At 40.7% G+C, this 16921-nt stretch overlaps 1 protein-coding gene across 1 annotated transcript in view; it reads left to right on the top strand.

The window, feature by feature from the left end:
• Positions 1 to 754: 754 nt before the first annotated feature.
• The window catches only part of USP24 (ubiquitin specific peptidase 24), a 65898-nt gene continuing 49731 nt past the window's right edge, over positions 755 to 16921 (top strand). Inside the window, exons 1-5 of the mRNA XM_055815001.1 lie at positions 755 to 1198; positions 13316 to 13481; positions 14464 to 14531; positions 16043 to 16186; positions 16680 to 16802. Coding sequence (XP_055670976.1) covers positions 893 to 1198; positions 13316 to 13481; positions 14464 to 14531; positions 16043 to 16186; positions 16680 to 16802 — 807 coding nt within the window. The 5' untranslated portion in view covers positions 755 to 892. The remainder of the gene's footprint in view (positions 1199 to 13315; positions 13482 to 14463; positions 14532 to 16042; positions 16187 to 16679; positions 16803 to 16921) is intronic.

Genomic DNA, 16921 nt, shown 5'->3' with positions numbered 1-16921 from the left:
CCTCCCCTCAGCGCCTCGGGGGACAGAACCCGGGGGACAGAAACCCTCCCCTCAGCGCCTCGGGGGACAGAAACCCTCCGAAACCCTCCCCGAGGTGAGGGGACAGAAACCCGCCCCTCGGCACCTCGCGGGGACAGAAACCCTCTGAAACCCTCCCTGAGGTGAGGGAACGAAAGCCGCCCCGAGGCACCCCGGGGGGGACACAAACCCGACCCGAGGCACCTCGGGAGTCGCCTGCCCCTGCCGCGCGCTCCCTGACCACAGACGCTGACGGCTGCGCGAGCCCCTTCCCGCCTTCCCTCAGTCTCCCCCTGCCCCGGGCCTGTCGTCTCTCGCTGTGGGGACCAGCAACCGCTCCGCCGGCCGTGCCCCTGAGGGACCTATTCACCACCGTAATTAAAGGAGGAGCTATGGGCAGCGGTGAGGAGACTGGCCGAACGACCAGCGGCTCGGCTCACCGCTGGCGGGCCCCACTGCCCAAGAGCGGCCCTCAGCCCCGCCAAGACCCGGCCCGGCCCGCCCCGCCGACCGGGGTCCCATTGCCCGGGCCACGCCTACCCGCTCCTGTCGCTATGCCGACAGCCCCCCCTCCCCCCCGCTCCGTTCCATTCATGCCTGGGCCGTACCGCCCCCCACGTCACGTGACGCGGGTCCCGGCGTGCGCTCCCCAGCCGGGCTTCGCCGCCGCTTCCGGGCGGTAGGGCGGGGCGGGGGGGGGCGCGCGTGTGAGGGCGCGCGCGGGGGGGGCGGGGGCGGCCGCCGCGGCGGCGGCTGAGGGGAGAGGCGCTCCCGTCAACATGGCGGCGCGCGGGGCGGGCAGCGCCTGAGCCCGGCGCCCCTCGGTTCGCGGCCCCCTCCTCCCCCCTCTCCCCCGGCCCGGCGCGGCGCGGCCATGGAGAGCGAGGAGGAGCAGCACATGACCACGCTGCTCTGCATGGGCTTCTCGGACGCGGCCGCCATCCGCAAGGCCCTGCGCCTGGCCAAGAACGACATCAACGAGGCCGTGGCGCTGCTTACTAACGAGCGGCCCGGCCTCCACTACGGCGGCTATGAGCCCATGGAGAGCGGGCAGGGCCCGCCGGGCGGGCACGGCTCCCCGGCCGGCGGGCAGGGCCCCCGCGGCGGCGACGGGGACGGCGGCGGCGGCGGCGGTGGCTTCGACCCGCCGCCCGCCTACCACGAAGTGGTGGAGACCGAGGTGAGCTGCGGCCTGGGCCGCCCCCTGTCAGCCTGGGGGCCGCTGGTGCGGGCGGGCGGCGGCGGGGCCTGGCGCTCGGGTGGGTGCCCCGGGGGTCCGGGCTTCGCCGCGGCCGCCTGGGCTGGGTCCCGGGCTGCGCGCCGCGGCTTTGCCTTGCGATCGCTGCGAGGTGGAGGGCACCCGGGCTTTCCCTTGGCATTCCAGGAATGCGGGGCTGCCGTCGGGTGTTTTTTTCCCCCTCTGCCCCTTTTGTGCCTGCTTGCATAATCCGACTGACTAATGACCGTACTTTTTTCTAACTGTTCGCACAACGTGAGGGAAAGTGCGGTCTGGGTGTTACTTTACAGACGGTTTTACTTGGGTAAGCTACGCATAAATTCTGAAATAGGAATGCAGTGAGCTCGGATATTTTCAAAACAAAGGCTTTAACTCATACCTTAAATTATAGCTGTGTTCTAAAATAGACCTGAAGTAGGTGAAGTGCTGGAAAACACTGGCCTCTCCCCGATTCTCTCCTTCCTCCTTGTCTGCATTTTTCTCTTCCCCCCTTTTCGACAGCTCTGAACTGCTCAGCCAGCAGATACACTCGTGGTGCTTTTCCTGCCGCCTAGAACAGCCTTGTAGCGCTGCCTGTAAAGCCTTTTCCTCCTCCAGGTCTTTTTTTCTAAAACTTCCCACAGTGCTCATATGAAAAGAGCTAAAGGCTATGGAACTCGTGGGGATGAGAACTGAAGAACAGCCTTGCCGGGAGGTACCAGAGGGCCACCTTGCATGGTCTCTTGTCTCAAGAAGTGGGCGATGGATAGCAGACACCTAAACGTGTGAATAAAACCAGGGAAGCTAGTGTACCCTCCCAGGATTCAGTGAACAGTATCCTGAAGATTTCCAGTGCCAGAAGTGGTATCTTTCTGTGTACAGTTGTGTATGTATCTATAAATATGTACAAAGAATACACGTGTGTATCTTCCTGTACATAGCCACGCTTGCGCAGATCACCCATATCTGTAGCCTCGGTATATTGAAGTCCAATCTTGCAGAATAAAGATACATGATCCTGTTCGCTGAATTAACTGGTTTAGATCCTTAGCTCCTATAGGCTGATGATGTATGTTTGTGGGGTAAGGTGATTTGTGGAATGGCATGTGTGCTGTGCAGAAGAGGAGTCGCTGTTTAACTTCACTGGTGGAAGCAATAGGGAACTGGTTTCTAACTTTTGTCTTTAAGAGTTGGGGGTGAAAGAGAGTTCTCCTTGTTTGCATTCAGATCTCTGTAGCCACCAAGAGGGTGGATTTTCCTATCAGATATGGTGTTGGTTGGGACAATCTGGGTTGTCAGTATGACATTTCAAGAGAAGCTGTCAGTGTAAACGCCAGAGAAGCACTTTTTTCCCCCCTCTTGTTCCTATGACAGATGACACTTTGACAACTCTAAGAGGACTTTTCTCCCTGTTATTTCAGCTTGTATGTCTGATCAAACTTACACTTCATGGTTTCCTTTGCCACTCATGTTCTTGTTTGTTTTTACTTGTGTTCTTGTTAACCCACAGGAGGGAAACCAAAACATTTCAATGTAGGCAAATGACTGCACAAAGTAGACATTTCAGAAGGATTGCAGTATCTCGTTACTTGAAACTTTATATAAATTCAGACCTCAATTTTGTAATTGGCTTCATTTCCATATGAGCATCTGTCAACTGCACATGTATGCAAAGCAGTATTTTTGTAATGTGAGGGTTATACCTGCAAAACTCTTTTAAGACTTGGGATTGTTGCCTGTGCTTATTTGTCTCATGTTGCAGTACAACCTAGCAGCTTTTGACATGTATTTTGTAAAAGGGAAAAATTATATATGAGCAGTTCTTGGGTTTTTTTATTCTTCAAATATAATTTAGAACTACATTTAATAAATACAGCTATTACTTAGGTGGTTAATCAGTAAGTAGCTTTCTACTCAGCACAAGCTTATGACATATGAAGCTGTACAGAAAGGCATTGCACTAATAGCTGTATTATTCTTTGTAGTCATATACATTATGTTGAAACATATTGTACGCCGTACTATCTTGTGATAATTCAGATGTTGTTTCTGGTTTTTTCCCCTCTCAGTATCATCTCTCTTTCTAACAACTCTTAAGAGTGTGTATTCCCCCTCATCATAATATCAGTTTTAACTTTTATTTAGTGGGGAGGTAGTGGCATGTTAAGTTTTCGGTTTATTTTTGGATTTTATGTATCAGCAATGTACATGAACATATAGATCAAAAGAGCACAATTAATAGAAATTTTCCCTTAAATAAAATTTTCTGGTCTAGTAATCTTCTTCATGAACAAAAGACAGGATTAGATTTTTTTTACCTTAAAAATAACAGGAAAGCTGTAGTCATTCTCAAAGACGTGTGTGTAACAGGTCTGTACTTCCTATTTACATTCCTTTTTTTTGGCTGAGTACAGTTACCATGCATATAAGAATAGATTTATGAAAGATTAAACATTTTACATTTTCCCTAATCAGTAATGAATCTATTATGTTTGCATATGCTTATTTGGTTTCTATTACATAATGTTAGAATCTGTTCTGTTCAGTAAGGGTGTTGATCAAAGAAAGACTTGTCTGTTGGTTTTCTTTGAGAATAACACAGCAACTAGATATATAGCATACTAGTAAAGATGTGTTTTCTTTAGATAAGGTGGCAAAACCAGCGTGAGTCCTCTTTCAGTGGTCCAGACTGCTCATCTTCAGGGGTGCCTGGAGGCATTACAGAAGCCTGAATTTGGAATAATTGGCCCAGCAGCAAGACAGCTGCTATGAGCTCACCTGACATGTGCCCTGTGCTTTCTGTGTGAGACCTGAGATGAAGCTGTACATAAATTCATTTTCACAAGGGCTAAAACTTCGGTTCCAGCAGCCTAATGTCTTCCAAAGAGTGTGCAGCTGATTCAATTTTAAGTTAATAGCTGTGGTGCACTTGTGGAGTTGATACTGTTAGCATGACCATGCTTAACTCATTAAAAGAAAAAGGGCAGGCAAACTTGAAAGTACAAAGGGGACTTAACATTCGTTTGTGCAGCCTTCCTGAAATATCAAGAAGTTCAGTTTTAGGTTCACAGCTGGTTTCAAGTTCTACCCTGTGTAGTACCAAACCACTTTGACAGGCTGAGATCACCTGCTTTTGCAAAAGGTAACTTTGCCTGTTTGACATAACTGCTGTTTATGTCTGTTGGCTGAAGTAAATCTGGTAAGTGCATTTTGGCAAGAATCTGTGTTTATTCCTTAGGCAACATACAGACTTCTACGGTGTGATTCTTTGCTGAGTGGTGGGAGTGGAAAGATAGTATACTCATCTTTTCATATGACTGACAGATAAGCTGATGAACTGCCACTAAATCTTTATAATTTAAGATAAGACTATAAATGAATGTGATGACAATGTCTGTCAGTGTGTCCATGAATTGCCATGAGTGCCACAAGTGCTGACTTTCACCAGTTGGGGAGTAATAGGATGGAGATGAGCAGGCTAAAATTAATGCGGGGGTTGTGACCAGAGAACTTAAAATTGTGGTAAGGGATAGGAACCCACTTACACTAAAAGTATGGAACATGTAACAATGGTTTGTATAACCTTTACTTAAATAATTTTGATTTGTTTTTAAACAGCTTCTGAGAGTCATTACTATGACCCTTTGGGTAAATTGTGATGAACAGATTATATTACCTTCTGGCTATTCCTGTCTCCTTTGGCATGTGCTCTTTTGACTTCTTTTTTTTTTTTTTTTTTTAAGTTGAACTGGATCAAAAGCTCATATACGCCACATTTTAGTAGAGAAGGTTTATAATAAAACTTGTCCAGGGTTGCTTTTGAGGTGGTGTTTGATTTCAGAGAAGGAGGTTTTCCAAAAGAAACAGGACAGCAACTGTAGTAACAGTGCCAGGAACATTCTCACTAGTCATGCTGCAGAACTATTGTGTTCAAAGCCCTATCTCTCCACATTATTAGCGCTCAGTACTGAAAGCAGTTCTACCACAGATGCGATTCGTCATGGTGGGTGTGTAACTTAACCTCTGTTTTAGCTTGTGAAGTTTTTTGATCCTTGAATGGAAGGAGCTGTATTTATTTAAAGACAAAAATGGTATTTAGCCTTCAAGCAAATGAGATGGATTTCATGCTGTAATTTTATAAATTTAAAGTCAATCTCCTGTCTTGTAAGTAGTGTTGAGCTTTGCAAAAGTGAGTATTTCTGGCATTCTCATGTGGAAGTTTTACAGTGTGGCTTGTCTAGGAATTGGCCTTGTAAAACAATTAAGCAATCAAATAAAGCTCTGTGGTGGATTCTGGCATTGAGTCCCTGGCTGGATGCCATCAGAATGTCAAGTGGAATTAGTATTTTAGCACTCCTGGTTTTCAGCATCGCTGTTTTCCAAAATTAGTGCCCCTGGTGTAGCACCTCTTTTTAGATTCTAGTTAAGTTAATGATTTCTTGGATTTCGAAAGGAAATACCCTGGTTTTCATTCTTGATATAACACAGACTAACAGAGATGCTACATGAAGCTAAAGAAAATAGGGGCAATACTGAGAGGTGCAGTTGGTTAATTTTAAATGTAAGCTTTGTTTCAAATAACTTATGAACTCATTGCCATGTAATTGTTAGAGTAAGCTTTGGATTGAGACAAGCACTTTATAATTCCTGTTTCACCAGTGAAGGTGATGCCTTTGGGGTCAGTGGAGGTAGGACACAACTCTGTATAGCCAACTTCTCAGCTGGGCAGGAAGTGTCTTTGGTATAATGTTCTCTGGAGGCATTTTCTGGTCATCTTCCCAGTTTACAGTGCTATTCTGTGGCAGCTGTTTAATAAGGAAGTGAAATACTGAGGAAGAATGAGAATAAAAACAAATTAGCCAGTGTTAGAAGTTAATTCCAGCAAATCATTTGGATTGCTTTTGGATTAAGGAACAGTAGCTCTTTGTATGAGAAGGGCAAAGATAGAGAGGAAGTGCCTGTTTCTTTTGTAAGCTCTTATTTTGGGAAAAAAACCCCCACCCATGTATTTGTGCTGCCATAGGAATAGTCTTTGGTATGTATGTTTCAGTTATGCTTCACGGGCCAAATTAAAATTAATTAAAAAAAGCCAGTGTGTTTCTTGCCGCTTGATCTTCCTCCTCACTGCTTTACACCAGTTCTGGCTTCTCTTGTTCTGATGCCCAGTGGGGCATTTAAAGACTTTTCATATGAGTTAATAACAGTTTTGTAATTATACATTGTAGAACTTGATGTCAAACTTTCTGTCAGCTGCTTTGTCAGTTCTAGTTTCTGTCTCGCTATACATCAGTATGCATCCATAGAATAGAAGTATAGATGAGCGTTTAGCCGTGTTACTGAATTAATTCTCCCTTCCAGAGCCTGACCTTTGGTCACTAAAATGTTAAATACTTTAGTGTTTCTGCATCACTTCTCTATTAATGCCTGATGTTTTGGCACAGGGAGATAGAAGTATTGACCTAAAATTAAGTACTGAAATAATAAACATTTGTGATTCATTGTTTTATTGTATTAAAGCACAATGTTTATCTGATACCGCACAAAGTTATTTTGAGTTATTTGGAAATAAGCATGGGGTTTTGTGCTTATGAAAACTCAAGGGTTGGGAGGAATTTCGGTATCAACTCTGGCTTTTGTAGTTACACTAACAGAGTAAGTTTTTTAAGTATATCCACAGACAATACTGAAAACACATGCAAGATAAGTGTGTGTTTTCCTTGGTTCCTTATGAATGGCATTCTTAACAGTGCTTTCCATGACCTTTCCCTCGCCTACAACTAGTTATCAAAGATACATTGCCAAAAGTGGTTGTAACAAATCTGTCTGCTGCAGATTTTGCTGAATACTATGGTAACAGTAATATAAAAGAGCATATACTCCTTTTATTTTAGGTTAAATTGATCTTTTCATTCAAATGTGATTTTTTTTTTTTTTCCAGAGCCTTGATTATTTTGTTTTGTTGTAGTGCTTAGTACTGTGTTTACCTCTGAGCAACTAGCCGAGTACATTGGGGAATATTGCTTAGTAACATTGCACCATTATCAGGGAGACCAGTATAAGCAATGTTTTTAATCCTGGTTAATGTCTAGCTTTACTGAATGTATTTTTATTTTTAAAATTCCTGTTGTGTTCTTAGGCCCAGTCTTACACAGTTCTTGGTTGTGAGAGGTGGAGTGGCAGGGAGCCACAAGGGTTTGTAGTTGAATTGTTGTAATCCCTCACAACTACTACCATGCATTCATTGTAGTGCACTTGTACTCCTCTCAGTTAAGATCAGTGTCCAAAACTTTGAGAGAACATTCACCAGATAAATATGAGTTTTCTTAGGATATCTTCGTGGTGAGGTGAGTCCAAATTGGCTTCAGTTAGGTGGAGTCTGTAACATAAGATTTATTTTCCTGTAGTGATAGACTGGTCTCAGTCCTTATTATCATGATGAAATACTAATATTTTTTCTTATTGCAAGGCCACATGTACTTCTGTGAAGCAGTGCATAGTAAAAATTTGATCTAAATACCTTAATTTCTATGTAAAAAGAATCAAACAAAAAAATCTATGTGTCTCCCTTAGTGGAATGTAAATAACAAAAAGCACTTCTAGCTATATTCAGAAGTTTTGCATGCAGAGTTTTTTTCCTGGGGATGAAAATGCAAGAGGACAGTGCTGTATCTGTTTAGGACTTCAAACAGTTAAAAACTGTTACTATACTTTGCAAATAAATGTCTGATTGTCAGTAAAATGTTTGGGAAATCACAGTGGGTTTTCTTATTGCTAAATAAGAAACGTGGAAATTCTATGTATGACACTATTTTCTGAGGCTTACTAATATTGTCATATTCGTAACAGGATACCAAGCTTGCTCCTAGTAATGTGGGTTAAAAGAGTTTGATCTGATGGCAAGAAAAGGCAACTGGGAAATACTTCTCAATTTTGGCCACACCTGCCACATAACGTGAGTTTAAAGAAATTCTTTAAGCTCATGGAGTACCAGTTTATAAAAAGCAAGTAGGTTACAGGTATGGAAAATATAACAATATTTTTTAAAAACATTCAGTGGCATGCTTGGTGTGTTCAAGCGTAAGTGCAAGGTGGTAGTTTTGATTTATTTGAAAGCTTTTTAATTCTTACCCCTGTGAGTGTGTTCTAGGTAACAGAATAGCCTCCTTTTAGGATTTAATTAAAAGAAAAAAAGAATTGACATCCAGGCATGCAAGTAAAAGATGCTTTAATCTGTAGTCTGGCAGGTGGACAGACTGTCAAGTCATGACTTCAGGATTCATAGCTTCTCCCGCAGATTGATGGACGTAATAGATGAGAGAGCAGAGAAGGGCTCTGTCTGTTTTTATGGGTATGTGATGTATTTCTCTTACCTTGCCTCCACCTGAGCATCTTGCAGTACTTTGCACCATTTGCTAGTGTCTGCATCAGCGTGCTGTGACAGAGGGAAGTATTACTGTTGTCACGTTACAGCTGGGGAAGCTGAAGCATTGAAAAATTGATTTCCTTGTTATTGCTCAGTATATCTGTGATAAAAACTGAAAGGTGGACCTAGAACTCTTAGCTTCTAATTCTGGCTTTAAGCATTATTTTTTCATTATTGCTTTGCAGAGCAATTATGTTTGGTCCAGTTTACAGGTGCATAGTAATAAAATACGGTTTCTTCTTTTTTTTAACAATACAGTGAAGCATCAGAAATCTGTTTTCTTGACTATAAATGCTGGTCATTTTGTGAAAATTATTTATTAGGATGAGGTGAAGGCAGCTGGTCTGCTGGTGTCTTAGAAAGTGTGATCCTATTGCTTGTTTAAAGAAACATGACTTTGGGGGTTCTGTTTCATAAGTTATACTAGATTCAAGAGCACATAATGTGATTTAGCTCTGGTGATAATAAATTCTGTTAGTAGCCTTCTATCAAAATCATATTAACAAATTTAAATCATAATTTGACTGTAATTTCATTACTAAGACTGCCAATTAGCATCAAAACACTTTCTTAAACTCCTAGTTATTTTATGTGAAGTGACCAGACTGGTGTGGTAAATGTCAGCAGCTTTAGTTAAACAGTGTTTGATGAGTTAATCAGCTGAACACTGCAGGAATACATTTTGAAGCTTTGAACTATGACCTTTTCGCAATTAAAGTTAATTCATATTTTACTTTTTGTGTGAGGGCTCATCTTTGTTTTGTGTTAGTTTTACATGGAAGGTTTTACACTACAGATTCAAAAATGCTTTATTGATCAGATATTAAACAATTTTTGTTTATTCAGCCTTGCAAACAGCTCTGGGAGGTGCCAGGTCCCTGGAGTGAGAATCTTGAGTCAGTGCTTGAGACTGTTCATGTGAGGCTATTTCTTTTGGGAGCCTGTGTGTATATGTTTAGACATAACTGCATTTTCTTACTTTGAAAATAAGCCAAGAGTCAATACTGTTCGAATGGGGGGATATTTAGGGCTTTTGTGTAATAAGAGATACATCAGAGGGCATGCAAAATTATGTTAAAGGTCTGTCAGCTGCAGAAGGGAGAATAGTCGCAGGATGTGTGATGTGCACCATGATTTCCTATCTCAGAAAATGGTCGATTCTTACAGACTTCTAGGCAGTTTATCTTTGGATGACCAGTTGGCCACCAGGAATAGTGGTTTTTTTGCTTTTTACTATTCTATTATTGGAGAATATCCCTACAAATCCCTAACATGTCAGGTGCCAGTCCAGTATTAAGTCTTTTCATCCAGAATTGTATAGTCCTGATGTAGGTCATCATCAACTGGCAGACAGCATTCTTAAGTCATCTATTTGAGGGGAAGGAGGTGGTTTCTCTGTATATTTAATAAAATTAAAAAAAAAAACCAACCAAAACAAAACACAAAAGAAACAGAAACCCCCAAACAAACAAAAAAACCCACAACAAACCACCTAACATGTAATTCCCCAGAGACCCAGAAAACCACTTTTCTGGGAGGCTGACATGGCCCTGTGTACTATTTACTTTCATGCATAGCATACTCTTTCTGCAAAAGCTTGGTTTCACCTGTGGACCCATGTCAGTAGAGTGGGTAGTGACAATTCCTAGCTCCTCAGTTAGGAAGTGTTAATCGTGGCTGTCTGTTCAGAACTGTGCTGCATTTACAAATGTCAACAGAGCAAGTAAGTTCTGCAGCCCGTGTGGGTTAGTGAGCCAATGCAAAATTGTGCAAGAGCTGAGCTGACATTGCACCTTGCTACAGCTGCTAGCTGCTGTTAATAAACCCCTCGCTTTAAAGAGCAATAAACAAATCAATTTAAAAATTGGATGGTGGGCAGTTTGGGTTTTTTCTTGCACAGAAGGACACTAATTATAAAAGAGCAGCAATAAGTCTTTAAAGAGACTGTTACTCATACTAGGTATATTCTAAGAAACAAGACTCATTCTGCAGTAATACAAACTGAGCATAGCAGTAGTCTCCAAGAAATGCAGGGTATTAAATTTAGTAAATGTTTGAAGGGGAATTTGAGTTTTAAACTACCTGGGCATTTATTTGAGACTGTTGCAGGCTTCACTGTAGCTGTGATAGTTCTAAAATTAATAAATAATTTAATTTGGTACTTTCTGGGCAGGGTTTCAGTAGCAGAAAACTGACGAGCAAGAAGACTTGCTGTCTCTAGTGCTATGTACCAAAGATACGCTCCTTCAGTGCAAACAGTTCCCATTGTTACTAGGGCAGTATTCCCAGTACTGCACCCATTGTTATTTCTTGTGTAACGAAAAAAATAATTTTTAAAAAAATCTTTTCACTACATTGTTGGTAGATGCCATCCAGCAACAGGCCAGACGTGTCCTTAGTGCAATTTAATATAATGCCTTATTTGTGGAAGCTAAATGTACAGTGAAGAACATATGTTACTTCACTCTTCCCTTACGAATTTCTGTGTTACAGATACTGGCAATCGCTTGTGTCAAAAGAAGTAAATAAAGAGCAGCGTTGCTTAGATGCAGATGGGGAAGCAGAACAAGTGGAGCTTTTCAGCAGCAGTTTAAGGTCTGCGCTGCTATTAGACGGCACCTCTTGAAACTCTCCGTTGCTAACACTACTTTTATTGAACACGGACAGTTTCCTCCAAGGAATGGAGCGAGGGTAGCTCAGTTACTGTAATCATCTGTTGCAATGTTGCTTTCCTTTGCTACAAGTCTGGGCTGAACTGAAATTGCTGAACAGGTAGCAGTTGGGTGTTTATATTGTACTCCTACCTTTATTAGACTAATCACTGTATCCTGTACTCTTGCTGTAAGGGTTTTCTTTGTAACTGCACACTTATTTTCCACAGGAAGTGGTTTTGTGTTCTGGATGGGTGTGCTTTACAAAAGTTGTGAACCTAACTGTTGTTTGTTTACTTAGTACAACAGGATATTTCCTAGAAAACTTTTGCTTTCGGTGTCTTTTCATTTAAACCTTTAGGCATATCTTCTCCAAAACTTGAAGTATTTAAACAGGGCATGGTTTGCTAATTACATTAGACTTCCATGCACAGTACTGGATCAAATGACAACAGTTTCAGAATTTGATATTCAGGTCAGTTAAAGTACAACTTCCCATAATGGCAGACTTAGGACTGAATGTGTGGTGGAGGTTTGGGGAAAGGTAGCACCTTACTTCCCAAACACTGACATGTTGGGTTTTTTTCTGAGCACTATTTTGGTTCCATTCCTATAAACTTTACTGCTGCTTTCCAGAACATTTAGTAAGTCCAGCCACTGTTTGCTATTTTCACCTGCACCATTGAACTTTAAAGGGTACGCTCTGTACAATTGCTGTTTCCTTGGCTTAATATTTTTGAGCCATTATGGAAGTGAATATGACACATTTATTTTTTAATAAACAGGTCTAATCCTGCAAATAGCAAGTGTAGTGAGAGAGCTGGAAGCACACTTGTCTGCATGCGTTTATTTAATTCTTTGTATACCATACCCTCCTGAGTTCAGGTCTTTCTTTTGGTTTATTCCTTTCTGTTTGTTCCTTTTCTGTTCCTGACCCTGGTTTGGTTTCCCCCACACACACACTCTTGTACGTGTTTCCTACTTGCCCTTCCTCCCTACATGTCTCTGTCTTCTCTCTCAGGGGGACCTTGTTACCATGCTGCACTTGTGTTTGCCTCTGACAGTTGGTCCTGGTTGCTGCCTGGCCTGATCCCAACACTGCCCTTTCCCCTGCTTGAGTTGTCTGCTCATGTGAAGGCAGGGAAAGTTAGTCCATGTGAACTCGTTGACACATTGGGTAGCTGGTGTCTATGTGAGGTTAAAAAATAAACAAAAGAAAACAAATGGATCACTTGTTTACTCTTTCATTTGGTACTGCTGAGGCAGTTACCTCATATGGCACTTGGCAAGGAACGTGGGACTAATTCTGTGTTCTGCCTGTACACAGAAATAGCTAGTGGCACTAGCAAGGAAGCCTTGAAAGCTTAGCTGTGGACATGTGCTAGCTTTTTCCCTGTTTGCCTTCCAGAATATTTTCCAGTAACTCATTTTGACTTCAAGAGAAGGATGATTGTAGTTTCTTGTTGGGCAACTATATTTGAGAGATATATTTTTCTTTATAGAGAATTAGCTAGTAAAAACAAAATAATCCTGAGGTACTGAATTAGTGTCTTGTGTTTCTTAACGTGATAAGGTGAGAGGATGATGAAATTGCCCCCCCTTAGAATAAATTCTACAGCAGTTGTTGAACAGAGGATTAATATGCAGTTCTATGAAGATCGAGTTTTGTACCCTACAGTCTCACAGGGGCTGGAAGTGCTTATCACTTGGCTGTAGGATCTGACATGCTAAGGAACAAGATTTGCCACTTAGATAGGCAATTAGTTAGCAATTAGTTATGTAAACATGGTAGTTATCACCTACATGAAATACATAAAGGTATGTAATCCCTTCAATTGAAATGGAAATACTAAGTTCTGCTTTGAAAAACACAAGCAGCCTCAGGGTTGTTGAGAATTTGACATGCTTGTTACAAGCACAGCTGCTTTTTCTGAAGGTACTAAATCCTTTAAAGTGTCTAGGATAGAGATAAAAATTGTTTTGCTTGAACTTCCTTTTTATTCACAGAAAAATGATGAAAATGGAAATTGCTCTGGTGAAGGTATTGAGTTTCCAACAACTAACTTGTATGAACTGGAGAGCAGAGTTTTAACAGATCACTGGTCCATACCCTATAAGCGGGAAGAATCTCTAGGCAAGTGCCTAATTGCATCCACCTACCTAGCAAGACTAGGTAAGTTCTTTTTCTAGAAGTACAAGGATTATCTGTTCAAAGGATTTCATAGACATTATGATGGGCGGTTATCTCTTTCATATGAATCTTGCAGTTGTTTACTTAGCACCATGCAGAATGATCACATCTCTGTGAAAGTGGTTTAACATTGAATATTCTGCCCAATGCTCTAAAAAGAATGTTGGTATCTTTTTTTTTCCTCTAAAGTAATTTGTTTACTTAAGCTTTTTAAAAAAGTGGAGCACATGTTTCTTTATGTTCTACTGATTGTAGGAATTACGGTTTTTCAGAGCTGAATTACTGACAGTTTTTCTCATTGTGCTTGTTATTTTCCATTAGTAAAAACAAGCTGTCATCTAAATCCATGCTGTAGCATGCTTGTATAACTGGTTGTTTTTCCCCAGTGAAATGCTTATACTGCATTAGACCTGAATTTGACTTTTCTGTATTCAGTATTTGGCTGGGGTTAATAGTGTTATGGAGGCATCGTGCCCAACAACTGGTATATAATGAATGCAAGACAGCTTTTCCATCATGCCTGATGGCAGACTAAAGGGATATTATAATCTGTTGGAAAAAATGGAAGTTGTTAGGTTGTTCTGGGTTGCTCCTTTGTTTCTAACCTGTGTTAAAAAGCTGTACTTGGATTTGGTTTTGGGTGGAGGCTGTGAAGCATCAGCAATGATCTGAAGTTGGTATAAGTAGTAAACTTTGAAGGGAGAAATGCTTACAGTGCTAATAATGCTTGAATAAGTTGTATAAGGTGGAACATTGGGAAACTTCTTAATTCTAGAAGGCAGGTTGTCTTGACTCACATTTTGTGCCTGAAAAAGCATGCTATTTACAAATAAACAGTAGCACTTTATTACTGCTGGTTTTGATTGGTGTTCCCAAAAACTTGCAAAGAGCTCCCTGAGGTAATCTTTGAAAATATTTTTTAAAAAATACTTTTCTAAAAAAAATTACTCTCCTTTCTCTAAAGGTCTTTCTGATTCTGATGAGAACTGCAAAAGATTTATGGACAGATGCATGCCTGAAGCATTTAAAAAGGTAAGTACATGCAGTAGGCCAATTCAGTGTTCCTTTGTGGTGTTCATGGTGAAAATAGTGTCTTGTAATCCAGACTTCAGAAACTATGGTAACTAGTGAGTGTATTAATAGATTAAAATCATACTCAAGTTATTTTTCTAGATTAATATCATACATAGACTGAGATTAAAATCATACAAAGGCCCAGCTCTGCAACTCTGGCCAATTCTGGCATGCAGCTTTTGTATTCTTTTTTTTTTGTACCCACTTTAAATTAAGAGCTCTGTAGTAATTAGTGAAGCCTAAAGACAGGTTTAAAGACCCTTGGATACAGCCATTAGCAAGTTCAAAATCAGATTTCTTTTAACTATTTTTTTTGCTGCTGCTTCTTTGGAAGGCTGTTAAATTCTTTCTTACCTCTTTTCACTATCTGTTTAGAATTTGTATTTCCCCTCAGTGTTTAATGCCCAACGTGCCTTTGGCTGTCCTTCTCTGGGTTGTTGTGAGTTTTCTCTACAGAGCTCCCTAAAACCAATTTATTTCCCGCTATTCCATTTTGAAAACTGCCTGAATTTCTTGCTCAGGGTTTAAATGATATGAATAATGACATATATACACCTTTTAAAAAGTTACTCAGTCCTAATCTTAAAATAGTGAGATTGTAAGTATATTTAAGGAATATAGAAACTTAAGGAAAAAATTCTTTTTCCATTTAGCTGTTAAAGTACATACAGTGCTTTTAAAGCACTTGATATTTTTTGCATGTTAAATAGTGTAGATTGCTCCTCCAGAAGGATGATCTGTAGAAATCTAAAATTTAGAATGTTCTGAATTTACAACTAGCTGAAATATTTGCAAGAAACTCTACAGTACAAAACTTAATTTTATTTAAAGTATTAAGCTTTTTAACTGCTGATGTTCAGACACAGCTAGCAGAAATTAAATTAAATTTGCAGATGGAAGATTAATGTCCTTTATAAACTACAACAGACTAGATTTAAAGATAAAGGTTCTTTAAATGTTTCCACATGTCCCACATGTAGGTGGGAAAGCAGCATTAAATACCTCTCTCTTCACAGCACATGTTTTTTGTTTTCCAGTAGAAATGGCTTGAAAAGTGTGAATTGGTAAATGGTTATTACAGCTGAATCAGTGCAGCTTTGTGATACACCTACTTGAAGATTTAGTACCTGTGTGTTCAATCTGCAAACAAATTAGTTTCATATTAGTTGTTCTTTGCAAAGGTTACAGTCTTTACTAGTGCATGGGAATGGAAAACAGTTTGCTTTGATAAATCACGGCTTATAACAGAAAATAAAATGTAAGGTGTTCTTCAGTGAAATTACAAATTTAATTAATTCTTAAGCCTTTAGTGCAGGGAGAGCATCTGGTAAACATGCCAGACAGTGATTAGTACACTCTAAGGAAACATTTGCTCTGAAAACAGTCTCAGGGGTTGATAAATTTCTCATGTTTTGTGATCGTGCTTAAACTTCAAAATACTACTTTTTATTATTTTTTTTTTTTTTTAGCTGTTGACATCCAGTGCTGTTCACAAATGGGGAACTGAAATCCATGAAGGAATATACAACATGCTTATGTTGCTAGTGGACCTGGTTGCAGAAAGAGTAAAACAAGATCCTATTCCTGTGGGCCTGCTCAGTGTACTTACAATGGTATTTGACTTTACGATGCAGTTTCTAATATTTGGGTATTTGGCATTTCCTATTTAGGCTGCTGATGCTTTTTCTATTTAAGTTCTAGTGTATTGTGTTAAAATCTGCAGCCATTGTTGCTGCAGTTTGTTAACATCCAGTGTGCAAATCATAAAGGGGTGAGTGATGTTCAAAACTTCTGAAAACTAACACTTTAAAAAAAAAAAATTACATGTGCTGTCACTTCACAGTTTATTTTTTAAAACTGCTACTTTGAGTTCATCTCCCCCTTTTCTGGATTACATGGGTATTGGGTATTGTCTATACAGAATGGAAGCTTCAGAATGCTTTATACAGTGAGAACTGAGAGGCAGGAGTCTTCTGTTGAACTTTATTTTTTGCTAGATCTTTTAACTGTCAACCAGGAGAATGCTCAACTGAAAAAATCAAATAATACCAAGTTCTGAGACTGGCATTAGCCATGCTGTTCATTGCTATGGGCTTTTCTTTCAAGGCATTTAACCCCGACAACGAATATCATTTCAAGAATCGAATGAAGGTATGCCAGAGAAACTGGGCAGAAGTCTTCGGGGAGGGAAACATGCATGCTGTCTCACCCATCTCCACTTTTCAGAAGGTGAGCGTGGCTGTACCCTAAAACCTCTTTTTAGGGTAGATGTGTTTGTTTCAGAAAAGATTGTATGATTAGTAGGTATTTAGAACAGAAGAAAGGTAAATGTGTCGCCAAGAATTACA

Source organism: Falco peregrinus, chromosome 10, assembly GCF_023634155.1.
Source record: "Falco peregrinus isolate bFalPer1 chromosome 10, bFalPer1.pri, whole genome shotgun sequence".
NCBI classification, from domain to species: Eukaryota; Metazoa; Chordata; class Aves; order Falconiformes; family Falconidae; genus Falco; species Falco peregrinus.
Note: the sequence above shows the minus strand (reverse complement) of the source record. Positions and strands in the feature narration are given on the sequence as shown.